The sequence below is a fragment of the Silurus aristotelis genome (genome assembly GCF_946808225.1).
Source record: "Silurus aristotelis genome assembly, chromosome: 13".
Classification (NCBI taxonomy): Eukaryota; Metazoa; Chordata; class Actinopteri; order Siluriformes; family Siluridae; genus Silurus; species Silurus aristotelis.
The window spans coordinates 1,151,583-1,164,686 of NC_139586.1; the positions used below are offsets into that span (position 1 = coordinate 1,151,583).

The 13,104-nt window shown below is 38.7% G+C and overlaps 1 protein-coding gene and 1 long non-coding RNA gene across 3 annotated transcripts; one reads left to right on the forward strand and one right to left on the reverse strand.

Moving 5' to 3' along the window:
• Nucleotides 1-9,865: 9,865 nt before the first annotated feature.
• On the forward strand, nt 9,866-12,726 carry LOC310736275 (keratin, type I cytoskeletal 19-like). Its single transcript, XM_083559679.1, has 8 exons — nt 9,866-10,428; nt 10,561-10,643; nt 10,790-10,946; nt 11,244-11,405; nt 11,501-11,626; nt 12,185-12,405; nt 12,527-12,540; nt 12,637-12,726. The coding sequence occupies exons 1-8, from the start codon at nt 9,982-9,984 to the stop codon at nt 12,684-12,686; spliced, it is 1,260 nt and encodes a 419-aa protein (XP_083415805.1). The 5' UTR covers nt 9,866-9,981; the 3' UTR covers nt 12,687-12,726.
• Nucleotides 12,626-12,893, reverse strand: LOC310736282. 2 transcript variants are annotated; one of them, XR_014536503.1, is made up of 2 exons: nt 12,754-12,893; nt 12,626-12,701 (listed from the first exon to the last, which is right to left on the reverse strand). It is a non-coding gene; the product is annotated as an uncharacterized lncRNA (long non-coding RNA). The 2 variants fall into 2 exon arrangements; XR_014536504.1 differs by having other exon boundaries at nt 12,750-12,886.
• Between the last annotated feature and the right edge of the window lie 211 nt (nt 12,894-13,104).

Here is a 13,104-nt window from a genome sequence, read left to right on the forward strand (position 1 = left end):
ATAATGTGACTGTAGTTTCAAATGTCTTGCTGTAAAAATGACCACTGTTTTTTAATGACCTCACAAGTGTAGAGGACATTTTCTTCCAGCTGTGATTCATCTCTAACAGGACTATGACATGGCCCTGTTGTAAATATCAAGATGTTTAATTATATGTGATGATCATTAGGGAAGAAAATCATAGAGCACTTATTGTTTATTTAAATCGGTTCAAAATGACTAGCTTGAAATCGTTAGCCCAAAGCCTTCACACTTCAATCACTGTATAAGTGGCCTGTCATTTCTGTAATCTCTATCTCACACACACACACACAGTCTGTACACACTAATGAAAGACTGATCTTGAGAAATACTCGAGAAATACTGGGTGTGTTGCAATGGGTGGAGTAGATTGTGTGTGTGTGTGTGTGTGTGTGTGTGTAGTTTTGCCACTAGGTTATGCTGTGTAAACAGTCCTCTACCCTGTCGTTTCGAAATTATGTAGATCATTTCAGTCAGAAAACTCGACAATGAATAACGTTTTCCTTTGATCAAAAAAACTGTTTGAACCTGCCCTAGTAATTTCCTAATTCGAGGACTCTGCATCACCGTGTCTGACTAGCCGTGATTTCTAATTATTCATTTTTTTGTAAGAAAGTGTGAGAAAAGTGCACATTATATTCTATTACCTTATACTGTACATTTATAGCCATATTTATATTTAATGAAAGAATAAGCTATTAAATTCTAAGATCAAATGAACAGAATTTAATCTAAAACTTTATCACATAAAGTATAAATGCAGACTGTGTCCTTAAAGTGCAGAACCATTCCAAAAAAATGAGATAGGAGAAAAAAGACGATTATTTAGTGCAAATATAACGAATCTATATCATAAATACATGCAAAATGATTGTTTCCCTACAAATAAGCATGGGGGAATTATGACCTTGAGGACATTTGAACAAATTGAATCCACTAACTGTATGCTGGATTACTGTACAGTATTGATTAATGATATTAGCTGTTCATCTCACGCACATGAAGCACACCAGAGCCACTGTAGACCCTCAATGTAGGTGTCAAGCATTCATGCATGTATCATTCTCTCTCTGTGTTACACCACACATGCAGCCATCCACTCCTCGAGAATGACTCATCTTTTTTCCACATGCACAAACCAGCGCTTATGGTTTTTGAACTACTGAATTCTCAAACATGCATTTGTCTTTGTAATGAAGGCTTTATTCCTTTCTACTCTACTATAATGTCTGTCTTTATGCACTTGACTCTTTTGATCAAATTACATGGTGCCCTGATGGCCTGATGAACAGTTGCTCTTCTGTTTTGCTCTACACATCATACTAATACATGACAATCACACTTGTTTGCTGTGTAATCAAAGACTTTTCTTAGCTCTCAAAGCCTTCCCCAAAGCTCTCATTGCTTTCCAATAGCTCCCATAGCCTTCCCATAGCTCCCAAAGCCTTCCCATAGCTCCCACATCCTTCCCATAGCTCTCATAGCTCCCATAGCCTTCCCATAGCTCCCACATCCTTCCCATAGCTCTCATAGCTCCCATAGCCTTTGCAGTAGCTCCCATTGCCTTTACAATATCTCCCATAGCCTTCCCACAGCTCCCATAGTCTCCCCCATAGCTCCCATAGCCTTCCAATAGCTCCCATAGTCTCCCCCTTATCTTCCATAGCCTTCCCACCGCTTCCATAGTCTCCCTCATAGCTCCCATAGTCACCCCCATAGCTCCATTAGCCTTTCCATAGCTCCCATAGTCTCCCCCATAGCTCCCATTGCCTTCCCACAGGTCCCATAGTCTCCCCCATATCTCCCATAGCCTTCCCACAGCTTCCATAGTCTACCCCATATCTCCCATAGCCTTCCCACAGCTTCCATAGTCTCCCCCATATCTCCCATAGCCTTTCCACAGCTTCCATAGTCTCCCCCATAGCTCCCATAGCCTTTCCATAGCAATCACATCTTAAGAGAGGATGTTCTTTTTGATCAAATTCTGATCTAATATCTAAGTGTTTCTCTGGCTTAAATATTTTACTTGTGTATACATTTGTAATATATAAAGTACAAAGTAATGAAGAAAGTTTTCCCTCTGATGCCTCTTCCATGCAGAATTGTATAGGAAATGCTGCATCGTTAAATGGTGCACCACCTATCGTGTGTCATCTTAACCTTCCTCCTTTGGTCATTCTGGCCAGTATATAAACAGTTTTTTTTTTTTTTTTTTTTTTTTTTTTTTTAAAGTTTTTTTTTTGTCCTCCATAAATTGCCTTTCACTTCTACTTCTACTGCTTTTTCTAAATGACATCATGAATAGTGGAAACTGCAGCTTGGTATCTTTTGCAATTAGCTGTAGCTAGCTAGTCACTTACTTAGCTTATACAGGTTGGATGTTGAGTTGTAAAATGCCAAAATTTCTAAGGCAGCTAGTTATCTTATTGCTTGTGTATCCACGGAAGCAATTCAAATTGACCATACATAATCAGTTGGACCAGGGATCAGGTCTCAAAAGTCTGACTAATGCTGCAGGTTTTGGTGCACATGCTCACACTGATTTTTTTTATTGGATTACTTATATGATTTTTCAAATTCAAAATTAAAGTGTTGTGAATTGATTATTAAAAAAAAAAAAAAAAAAAAAAAGAATAGTGAAAAATGTACTTATGAACTGTAACACAAGTGCATGTAGTTTGTTACTTTACACTCCTGAGAACTTTTTGTGTAGTAAATATGACAAGTTCTTGACAGACAACATCAAGTTGAACTGTATCACCCTTTAGGCTAAAGACGAAAGTTGTTTGAACTAATATTTGGATTCGTGTTTGTGCCCATGAGTCAATACGAGTAGGTCCTGGTAACTTGGAACACACTGCCTCAGTGACATCTATCTATCTATCTATCTATCTATCTATCTATCTATCTATCTATCTATCTATCTATCTATCTATCTATCTATCTATCTATCTATCTATCTATCTATCTATCTATCTATCTATCTATCTATCTATCTATCTATCTATCTATCTATCTATCTATCTATCTATCTATCTATCTATCTATCTATCTATCTATCTATCTATCTAATGTATGTACAGTATGTATACATAAAGTATATATTTTTCCTCCATTGTTCACTTTGGTTGGTTAAATTGAAAGTTTTGTTTGTTCTTTTCTCTTTTTTTCCTTCAATTGTTTCTAGGTAGTCATTTTATTAAAAAACACTAACCTGTCTTTCCTTACAATAAAAACTGTGAAAGACGAGAGAGGATTATGGGTGTATATTACACAAAGCTTAGCTTTCAGGCATTAGAAAGCAAAAACAAGCACCACCCAGGTCCAAAAGTGGTTGCTATCATGCCTTACTTTTTACTTTATGTGGTAGGATGCAAAGAATACATAACGTGGATTGTATTTCAGTTTCAAGCAATTTACTCTCTGTGGGTTTCCCACGGTCTGTGAGTGAACTAGAAGGTTGAACTGGAACTTTTTTTTTTCTCAAGCAAGTTTAAGAGTGTTGAGTGATTTGCATTGAACATTTATACTGTAAAATAATGTTTAGGCTTAAATGCTTGCACTGAAGTGGCTGAAGTGAAAAATTTAATAAAAAAACAACAAAAAATCACTTAAAATGGCTGATCAGGATCAGAGTAAGCCTATCCCAGGAACACCACAGTCCATCAAAGAGCACCATGATAACACACGTTTATAATCAGAGGCAATTTTGTGTATCCAGTTCACCCTCATGCAAGATTTGGCAAGGTCAGAGGAAACTGGAGAACCTGTAGGAAACCATGACAAGCATTCAGGAGAACAATGCAACCCCCTACACTGCCTTGTTAATTGCATGTGATTATAAATGTATATTCAGCAAACGAAAATGATCTACCCACAGATTTTCAGCTGTGTTTCAGTGGAGCCTGTATTCAAACTAGATCACGGTGGATTTATTGGTTTTAAGCCAATGTTTAAAGTTTCTTGAATGGCTGTCACATTCTTATTCATATTAAATTCTTCTGCCTCCCTGTATAATCTGCTGCCATTTGGAATTCTCACAACCTAAACCCTAAATAGTCAAGATGTTTTTTTTTTTTTTCCAATCAAATTCTCACCTCGCCACTCTCCTGTCTTTAGAAGCACACTTGATGATTGTGGTCATGTGATAAAGCTTTCCTCAGGCTTATCTAGATATTCTTAATGCAGCGTTGTAAAGTATTTCAAATTTGTAATATAAAGTAATGTGATAAGGTTTTTCTTGTAGAGACTCTCCCATGCAGATGCACCAGTGTTTTGGTCTTCTATCCTTTTTACTGATGTTATTTTGGACAATAAAAACTGTGAGCCAGAATCAGTTTGATATCTTTTCCTGTGTTGTGTAGGTACTTCCATTTATAGCTTCATTTTTTTTTTCCTTAGTGATTTGCTTGGAAAGGCACATGCTTCTTGTTTAAGCACAAGGTTTGCAGAAATTTGATCTCACTCTGGAATTGATAATAATAGTGCCTAATGAATTTTAATTAGTCAATTAAATCCTAACAAATAATAGCAAAAAGTTCTAAATATTTTCAAATCCAAGTATGTGGCATTTTTTTCTTTTTTCCTTTTAGTTTAATCAAATATCAATAAACTGTGCATGAACAATCAGGTATGGGTGCACACAATTTTGCATACAGCTGTCTAATAAACGCACGAAACTCAATTACTGAAAGTCAAAATATAAATTTTTTTAAATAATAAATAATCGTAATGTGAATTTATGAATAATAATAATAATAATACATTTCAAAATCTCAACTACTGTTTACGGACTTCCTATAAATTACACAGTGCAACGTTTGCACATTTTTTATGACCACCTGGTATTCATTACACCACTCAGTGTGGATAAATAAAATGGCACAAAGGATGTATACTACACAATGCTCTTTTTTTTTCCGGTCCTAGACAAAGGCAAGCAAAAACACAAGCTAAGAATAAGGAATTCAGACTGCCTAAGCCTCATGGCACCGTTGGTTGGGGATGAATAATCCAGGTGTTATTTATTTTTAAACATTATCATCTCATTGTTTTTTTAACCAATGTTTTTTCTTTTTATTGCATACGGCATGAAAGAGCTCAAATTTCTCCACGGGAAGAAAATTGCATGAGCAGTGTTGGTCTATAAAACAGCTCAGCAATAAATCAACAGTTGAATCATTTGTCATTTTCTGTCACCAGTTACTTGAGAAATTGGTACATCGAATAGGGGCAATACTTTCGACAGGCAAGTTCTTGTCATTTTGAAGATGTCATGTCGTATAACATATAACTATACAGGATTTGGAGCAGAAGCAAAGACTGGCTGAAGGTGTGTATGGAAATGTATCAGCAAGTACCCCAGGATGGAAATTAAAGCTTTTTTGCAGTGTTATGTAGAATTTCCACATTTGTCACAGTGGCATTTAACAGGTTTTAAACACTCAAGCTATATTGGAAAATTTGACACCGTGCTAGTGCACAAAAGGAACCTTGCCAGCCTGGGAACAATGTCGCCCTTCATTTTATCTCCAGATTTACACACACCCATACCTGAGTGTCTGTGTGTGTGTGTGTGTGTGTGTGTGTGTGTGTGTTTTTGCCATGACATGATCGAAAGTAAGCAGACGTCTTACGGCATGGGAAAACTAATTCGTGGCTAGGCGCCAGCTTCCACAGTTCGATACAGGTTAAGACATTGGCTTAAAAACTGGAATCTCAGACATCCTGCCGTGAACAATAGAGCTCATGTAAAACAATATGAAAACGGTCATTTAGTTGTGACTCTTGTTTAGTTACTATGGAAATATGAAGTCAAGGTTTGCACAGAAAGCAAATGCTGAAGGTAAACGAGTGTAGCATGAAAACAGAGTACAAATACATCAGAATAAATATACACTTGGACAAAAGACATATAGACAAAAGTTTGAGAACCTCTGACCATAAGACTGAAATGTGCTTTTTAAACATGGTTCCTCTCAAAGTTTTTACCTCATGATATCTCAGGAAGTTTTTCCTTGCCATAATTTCCACTGGCTCACTCATTAAAGATAAACTAAAAATGAGAAGGAACATATTTATAGGCACTAAACTTATACACTCTTTTATAACTGCTTTATCTCCATAAAGCTTCCTTGAACCATGTCCATTGTTAAAAGACCATGTCCAAAGTCATGGAGCTGACTTTGTGCACAGGTTTGGGTATCCCAGTTCAAGTGAAAGGAAAATTTCATGCTAATGCATCCAAAGACATCCGATACACTTGTGTGTGTCCAACTGTGTTTGCAGAAAAAACACATATGGGTGGAAAAGCCAGGTGTTCCTGTAGTTTGGTTTATAAAGTGTAGCTATGATTTTACAGCTTGGGTGAACCTGAAAATATCCGCGCTCTGTAAGTGGAAAGATAAAGCATCTCTGTCGTTCAGATGGACATTACTTTTGCACAATATGGATAAAAAGTTTACTGTCACTCTTTGGAATGCATTTGTATTTTTATTAAAGTCCAGTTAAAGACTTTAGAACAATAGCAGCAGTGGGTTTTGTGGGAGATCTTTAGCCTGAAGATTCTGTTTTTACCATGCCTCTTTTTTTTATCTTTGTACAATGAAACTAGTGGTAAATTTAGTTACATATTTCAAGGCAAAGCCAAGGTTTATAGGCTTTGAGGCTCCAAGGTGTGGTCAGTGTGACTTCTTATTGTAATCAACTGCTGCTATAACAACTATGTGTTTCCATGCTTGTGCAGGCCCATTCCCGAGAGCATGCGAAAGCTCTCTTTCAACAGACTTTTCAAACAGACCACAGTTGAACCATGAGTAATTCTTATCGGAGCTGTCACCCAGAGCTGAGCACACCTCGACACACGGGGGAGAAAGCACCGAAGGGTGGAGTGCCGTTTATACAATGAATCATAGCTCTCATGAGTCTTAGCTAGCTTAACTCACTAAAGCTTCACAGACAAAAGACAGAATCGGAGCTCAATTAAGTTTTAGGGACAAGTCCTCTAATATGCTATAAGGTGTTTTTTGTTTGGGGACAACTTTTGTGAACGTTTAGTACTCCATGTATTCATTCTTTAACCTTATTTACTTCCCATTCAAAATATGAGTACAGAATGTACACTGCAGAATAGGAACGTACTTTTATTGTTTTCTATGCAATTATTCTTGAGCTGAAGTTGAAGACTGTGCAACACTTTTTTTGTGATCTGCTCTACTGTATCTGAGTGTGTCCTGTTTCGGTTGTAGGGAGTGGTGGACTCTGTATAGCAAGACTGGCGTTGTGTATCTCTTACCAACATTTTGAGGGGATGTGAGATCATCTCTGAATTATAGCCAACCTTTTTTCTACCCTACACACACACACACACACACACACACACACACACACACACACACACACACACACACACACACACACACACACACTTCTCCCAGGCACATCTGGAACTATGTATCTCGCCAGATACCTCACTAGTGAACAATAGACAGAGAGAAGAAAAAAAAAAAAAACTTAAGACACAAAAAGAGATTGTCTCTTACAAAACAGACAGGTTTTAAAATAAACACTGTAAGAGTGTTTATTTTTTGCACAGTCAATACTTCTTTTATGTAGACAAAAGTATCAGGACACCTGACTTCTTTTTCTATCCATATGTTGTTCTTCCCTAAACTGCACAAAGTTGAAGACACAAACTTTTATATAAATACAGTAATCCCCCGCTTTACCACGGTTCGAATCTCACGCCCCCAAATTGCATTTGCCACATAACTAATTTGTTTAGCCGATTTTCCCAAAAGCATTGCACCATAGACCAAAAAACTTATAAGTAATTGTTTTTATGGAGTTTTATGATAAAATAATGAAATTTATATACCGTATTTTTTTGCAGGACGGGTTCAGGTGAACCAATTAAATTCTTTATATTAAATCAGATGCGCTCCCACTGAATCGGGCCGCACCACATCATAAATATGGATGATGTTCCTCTGACGTTTGACCTGCCGCTCACTCGGACTGTCAACAGGAAATGCGAATCATTCGTCACGCTGCAAACAACCGGTCATGAAAACACGCACTTCACCTGTGTTCTGAGCTGCACGGCATCGGGAGAAAAGCTTCACCAATGGTGATTTTTAAACTCACGACGATGACAAAAGATAAACTCCCAAGAGAAATTGTTGTGAAAGGAAGGAGGAAGACAGTGAACAATGACTTTCTTGGTAGGCTACTGTTTAGATACAAGTTGTGTAACAGACACTGTCTTTCATTAAAGCCTGTGTAAAGTTCATTAGTTTCAATGTAGACAGGTGCGGCTTATTTATGTTCAAAATAAAAATCTTTGTCAAATTCAGTGGGTGCGGCTTATATTTGGGTGCGTTTAATAGTCCGGAAATAATGGTAATTAATGTTTTCTTGAACATGTTTTGTGTGTGTTAAAAGTGTGTGGGAGGATGATTTATGACTAAGACGATAAAAAAATATTTTTGGGGTGTCGTCCATTACAGAATTGTAATTGTGCACATTCACATTTACTGTGAGTGTGAACTCTGATTGCAACCAAGGTCTCCTTACCTACATCAGTACCTGACTTAACAAACACCCCTGTGGCTGAGTGAATCTCATGCAAATCTCCACAAGCACACTCCAAAATCTAGTAGAACAGAAGAATGGAGGTTATTATAACCAGCAAATTGCAATCTACAAGTGTCCAATAAACCTGACAAGTATTTTTTTACTTATTGTGCTGCAGGAAAGATGCCTCAATGGCATACCTGATCTTCAGAGTCAGCGGTCTTTGTATGCTGTAGAATTAACAATTAATTTCACTGGAACTAAGAAGCTCAAACCTATGCCTGCACAAAATTTTTCCTATGTACTGTAGATCTCCATGAAGACACATGATGCAAACTCTGGTGTGGAAGAACTTCTGCACAGAATCCTGACCTCAACCCTGAATACCTATTGCGGGACATCACTACAAAATGGCATAAATGTAAATGTTCTAGAAGAAAAATGCGAAACAACTATATTATGAATGCTTGTGGTGTTAGTGTTTTAAAAGAGGTTATAATTATGAGCTGATTTTTGGTAACACAGTCAGACAGGACCAGCTCATGTTGGGCAATGGTTGATAATTTAGAGATTAGGTATAAAGAGTAAGATCAGCAGGAAGGACTTTGGAACAGCAGTGGATATGTTAATGTAGGACACTATTGTTACTCAGCTGATAGTATATCAGTTGTAAAAGAAGGGTGCATTTATGGAATAGATCTTCATGCATGTAAATGCTTCAGTGATTAATGTTTTATATAAAAGCAGATAAAAGTAACACTATGAATTTGGCAGAATTCTATTCCTTTACAGTAACAGATATAGAGGCATTGGTTAGTCATGACCATAATTAAAACCAAACTTTTGCATATGTTTCGAATATAAGAAGATACAGGAGTATGTGGTAACACAATGAAACACACACTGAGCTCAAACTCTGGTTGATATTAAGGAAGGAAAGCTGGCAAGTATTAAAAAAATTCCACACCCACAAAAGTTTTATTTCTTTTAGTGCAGCATAAACCTGCTGGTTCTCACATTGCACTTCCTCTACTGTATTACCAACTTTCGAGGACATGGACAACACACACACACACACACACACACACACACACACACACACACACACACACACACACACACACACACACACACACACACATTCCAAAGTTGTTTCCTCACTGTGGTGGTTGATGATTCCCCTCCCTCTCCTTGGTGCACACACACACACACACACACACACACACACACACATATACACATCGCAGGACACGCCCCAGGGCTGAGGCTATATGAAAGGACCGAGTTAGATGGAACAGATCACTCCAGGAGAATCCAGATCAGGGTAGCTTCATCCTCTCTGCCATTCCTTCTTCAGCTCGACTCTAAAGCCGTCCATCAGTAATCATGAGTGCATACCAGCGTACTATCTATTCCAGCGGCCCTGTAGGCTTCACTGGAAGTTCTATGGTCTCCCAGCGGCGCATGGGCATGCTCTCCTCAGCACCTAAATCCTTTAGTGTCCACGGAAGTAGCGGTGGTAGTACCCGGATCTCCTCAGCAATCTCGAGGAATGTGTCTTCCGGTTATGGTGGAGGCCTGGGCTTTGCTGGAGATGGTGGCTTCAACCTGGCTTCTGCCCTGGACATTGACACCAACGTTCAAATGAATGAGAAGGCCACCATGCAGAACCTGAATGATCGTCTGGCCTCCTACCTGGACAAGGTCCGCTCCCTGGAAGCCGCCAATGCTAAGCTGGAGCATAAAATCCGTGAGTACTATGAGCAGAAAGGACCAGTTGCTGGGAAAGATTACAGCGCCTACTGGGCCACCATCTATGACCTGAAGGATAAGGTAATGTTGGAAGTTTAGATAAAAGCTTTATTATGAAATTATGACTTCTTTATTGGTTGTATAATTGAATGTGGAAAATTAAGAATCTTTTATGAGATTTGCTCAGTCTGATAATATCTTCCCCTATTTCAGATCAAGAATGCCACCATCAACAATGCTAACATCCTCCTGCAAATTGACAATTCCAAACTGGCTGCAGATGACTTCAAAACAAAGTAAGTGCCCCAAAAATATGTGCATTATGTGCAAAATATTGTACCATTAAACTATAACATGAAGATGCTAGAGTGACTATATTTGAATATTTAAAAGCTGTGATAAGAAACGCCATTGGCATTGACCTTCTTTCTCCCCTGATTAGATTCGAGCACGAGATGATCATGCGGCAGTCCGTGGAAGCTGACATTGCTAACTTGCGCCGTCTGCTTGACCAGACCACCCTGACCAAGGCTGACCTGGAGATGCAGATCGAAGGTCTGCAGGATGAGTTGGCCTACCTGAAGAAGAACCATCAGGAGGTTAGTAACGTTCTCATCGCTATGACCAACCACATCTGCACCAAACAAGGCTGCATTCACCACACCGTCAGAATAAAAAAAAATATGGAATGCATAAAAAAGTGATGTCATCTTTAGAGCAATTTGAATACTTTTGTTGAACAAGCCAAGTGCAGCCTTCTGCCAAGAATCTGTCTGCTGAAAAAGACACCATTCTTAAAAGATCTCCATATTAGGTTGCAGCTCTCTTCAAGTTCACTCTCAGGACTTTTGCAAATGAAAACACCAGAATGATCCCCAAATAATTTTTGCTTGTAGGAACTGGAAGCTCTGAGATCTCAGCTCACTGGAAACGTGAACGTGGAGGTCGACGCTGCGCCTCAGCAGGATCTGAACAAGGTCTTGGATGAGATCCGTTCTCAATACGAATCTATCACAGATAAGCACCGCAGAGAACAAGAGTCTTGGTTCAATGACAAGGTGAGTCAGTGTTTTATGATAATACATTTTGTTCTGATCATTGATTGTAATGTAAAAGATTTCCTATTTGACACTTGTGTGTTCCTCTGTTTAAGTCGGCAGCGATAAACAAGGAGGTTGCCATCAACACTGAGACCATTCAGACCTCCAAGACAGAGCTCACAGACTTGAGAAGAACCCTGCAAGGATTGGAAATTGAACTACAGTCGCAACTAAGCATGGTGAGACTCAAAACAGGGATAATGAATGAAAGGGGAGGAAATGTACAAGGAGAGATCATTACAGAATTCATGAAAAAAGTTACATAAGAGGTCAAATAAGGATAATAAAGAGAATAAGTGGGGAGGATGTAGAAATGGGTGGGAGGAGGATAACTAAAACCAGGCATATTGGTGGGGAAGCCTGCCAAGAGCAACTTGGGTTCATATCCCAGGGAAACAGAATGATCTAGGGAGTATGGAATGTGGAGACATTTTGTGGAAAATGTGAACAAAACAGCTAACGTTTTTGGAGCTTAGGTGCAGACTTGCAGCACCTTGGTGTAACTGTTACTATTCTGCCAAATCGTTCAAAACAGGACTTTGGAAATAATCTGTCAGGTGTGTGTAGATTTTGGCTTCTAAAACTCCAAGGTTATTTTAAACCCTTGCTTCAATAATGATCAATCCTTCTGGTATGAGGAACCCAGAGACCATAGAAATGAGAACAGCCACTATTTCAGTGCATTTAAAACACTAAGCAATCTCACTTATGTTTTCCTTGATATCTCTGGCATGCAGAAAGGAGCCCTGGAGAACACTGTAGCCGAGACAGAAGCTCGCTACAGCGCTATGCTAGCAGGCTTCCAGAACCAGATTAACATGCTAGAGGGAGAGTTGGCACAGGTGCGTGCTAGCATCGAGCAGCAGGGCCAGGAATACAGAATGTTGCTGGACATCAAGAGTCGTTTAGAGCAGGAGATCGCCGTCTACAGAAGCCTCCTGGAGAAGGAAGAGTCCAGGTACTTACACTGAACACACATCCTTAAGCAGAAATACTATAGCATACAGTGTATCTGATGCTTGATTAGCTGTGCATTATGAAGCTAAATAAATAATATTTTCTTTAATTTCCCCCAATAGGACTCCTGGCACAGGTAATGATCACTTCCTGTTATTGTAGCTATATTTATTGAATTCTTTGAGGTTCTTTAAAGCAGATTATGAACATATATATACATATTCTTTTTCAGGTGGGTCCAGCACGGTCACTACCACCACCACCGTGCGCTCAGTCAGCTAAGCAGAGCACTGCATTCTGGAGAAACACACACACACACACACACACACACACACACACACACACACACACACACACACACACACACACACACACACATAAAAAAACTGAAGCATTGTTTCAGTGGGTCGTTGCTTGTGGTATGACAATAGACAGTTGTCATTCATGGCCAAAAAAACCCAGGAAATAACTGTTTTAATTTGAGCAAGATATAATCCACTTCCTTGCTGTGGTTGTTGTGGTTGTTGTTGTTGTGAGAGTAAAATCTTTCTCTGGAAATAAAAAAGCTGCTGGCAAATTTAACGTTGTTCTGCTGTGGCTATTTTCAAATGCAAGAAGGAACAAACACTTATTTGATCAAATAGAAACAAACACACTGACACACAGACACACACAGACAAACACACACCACAAACATTAT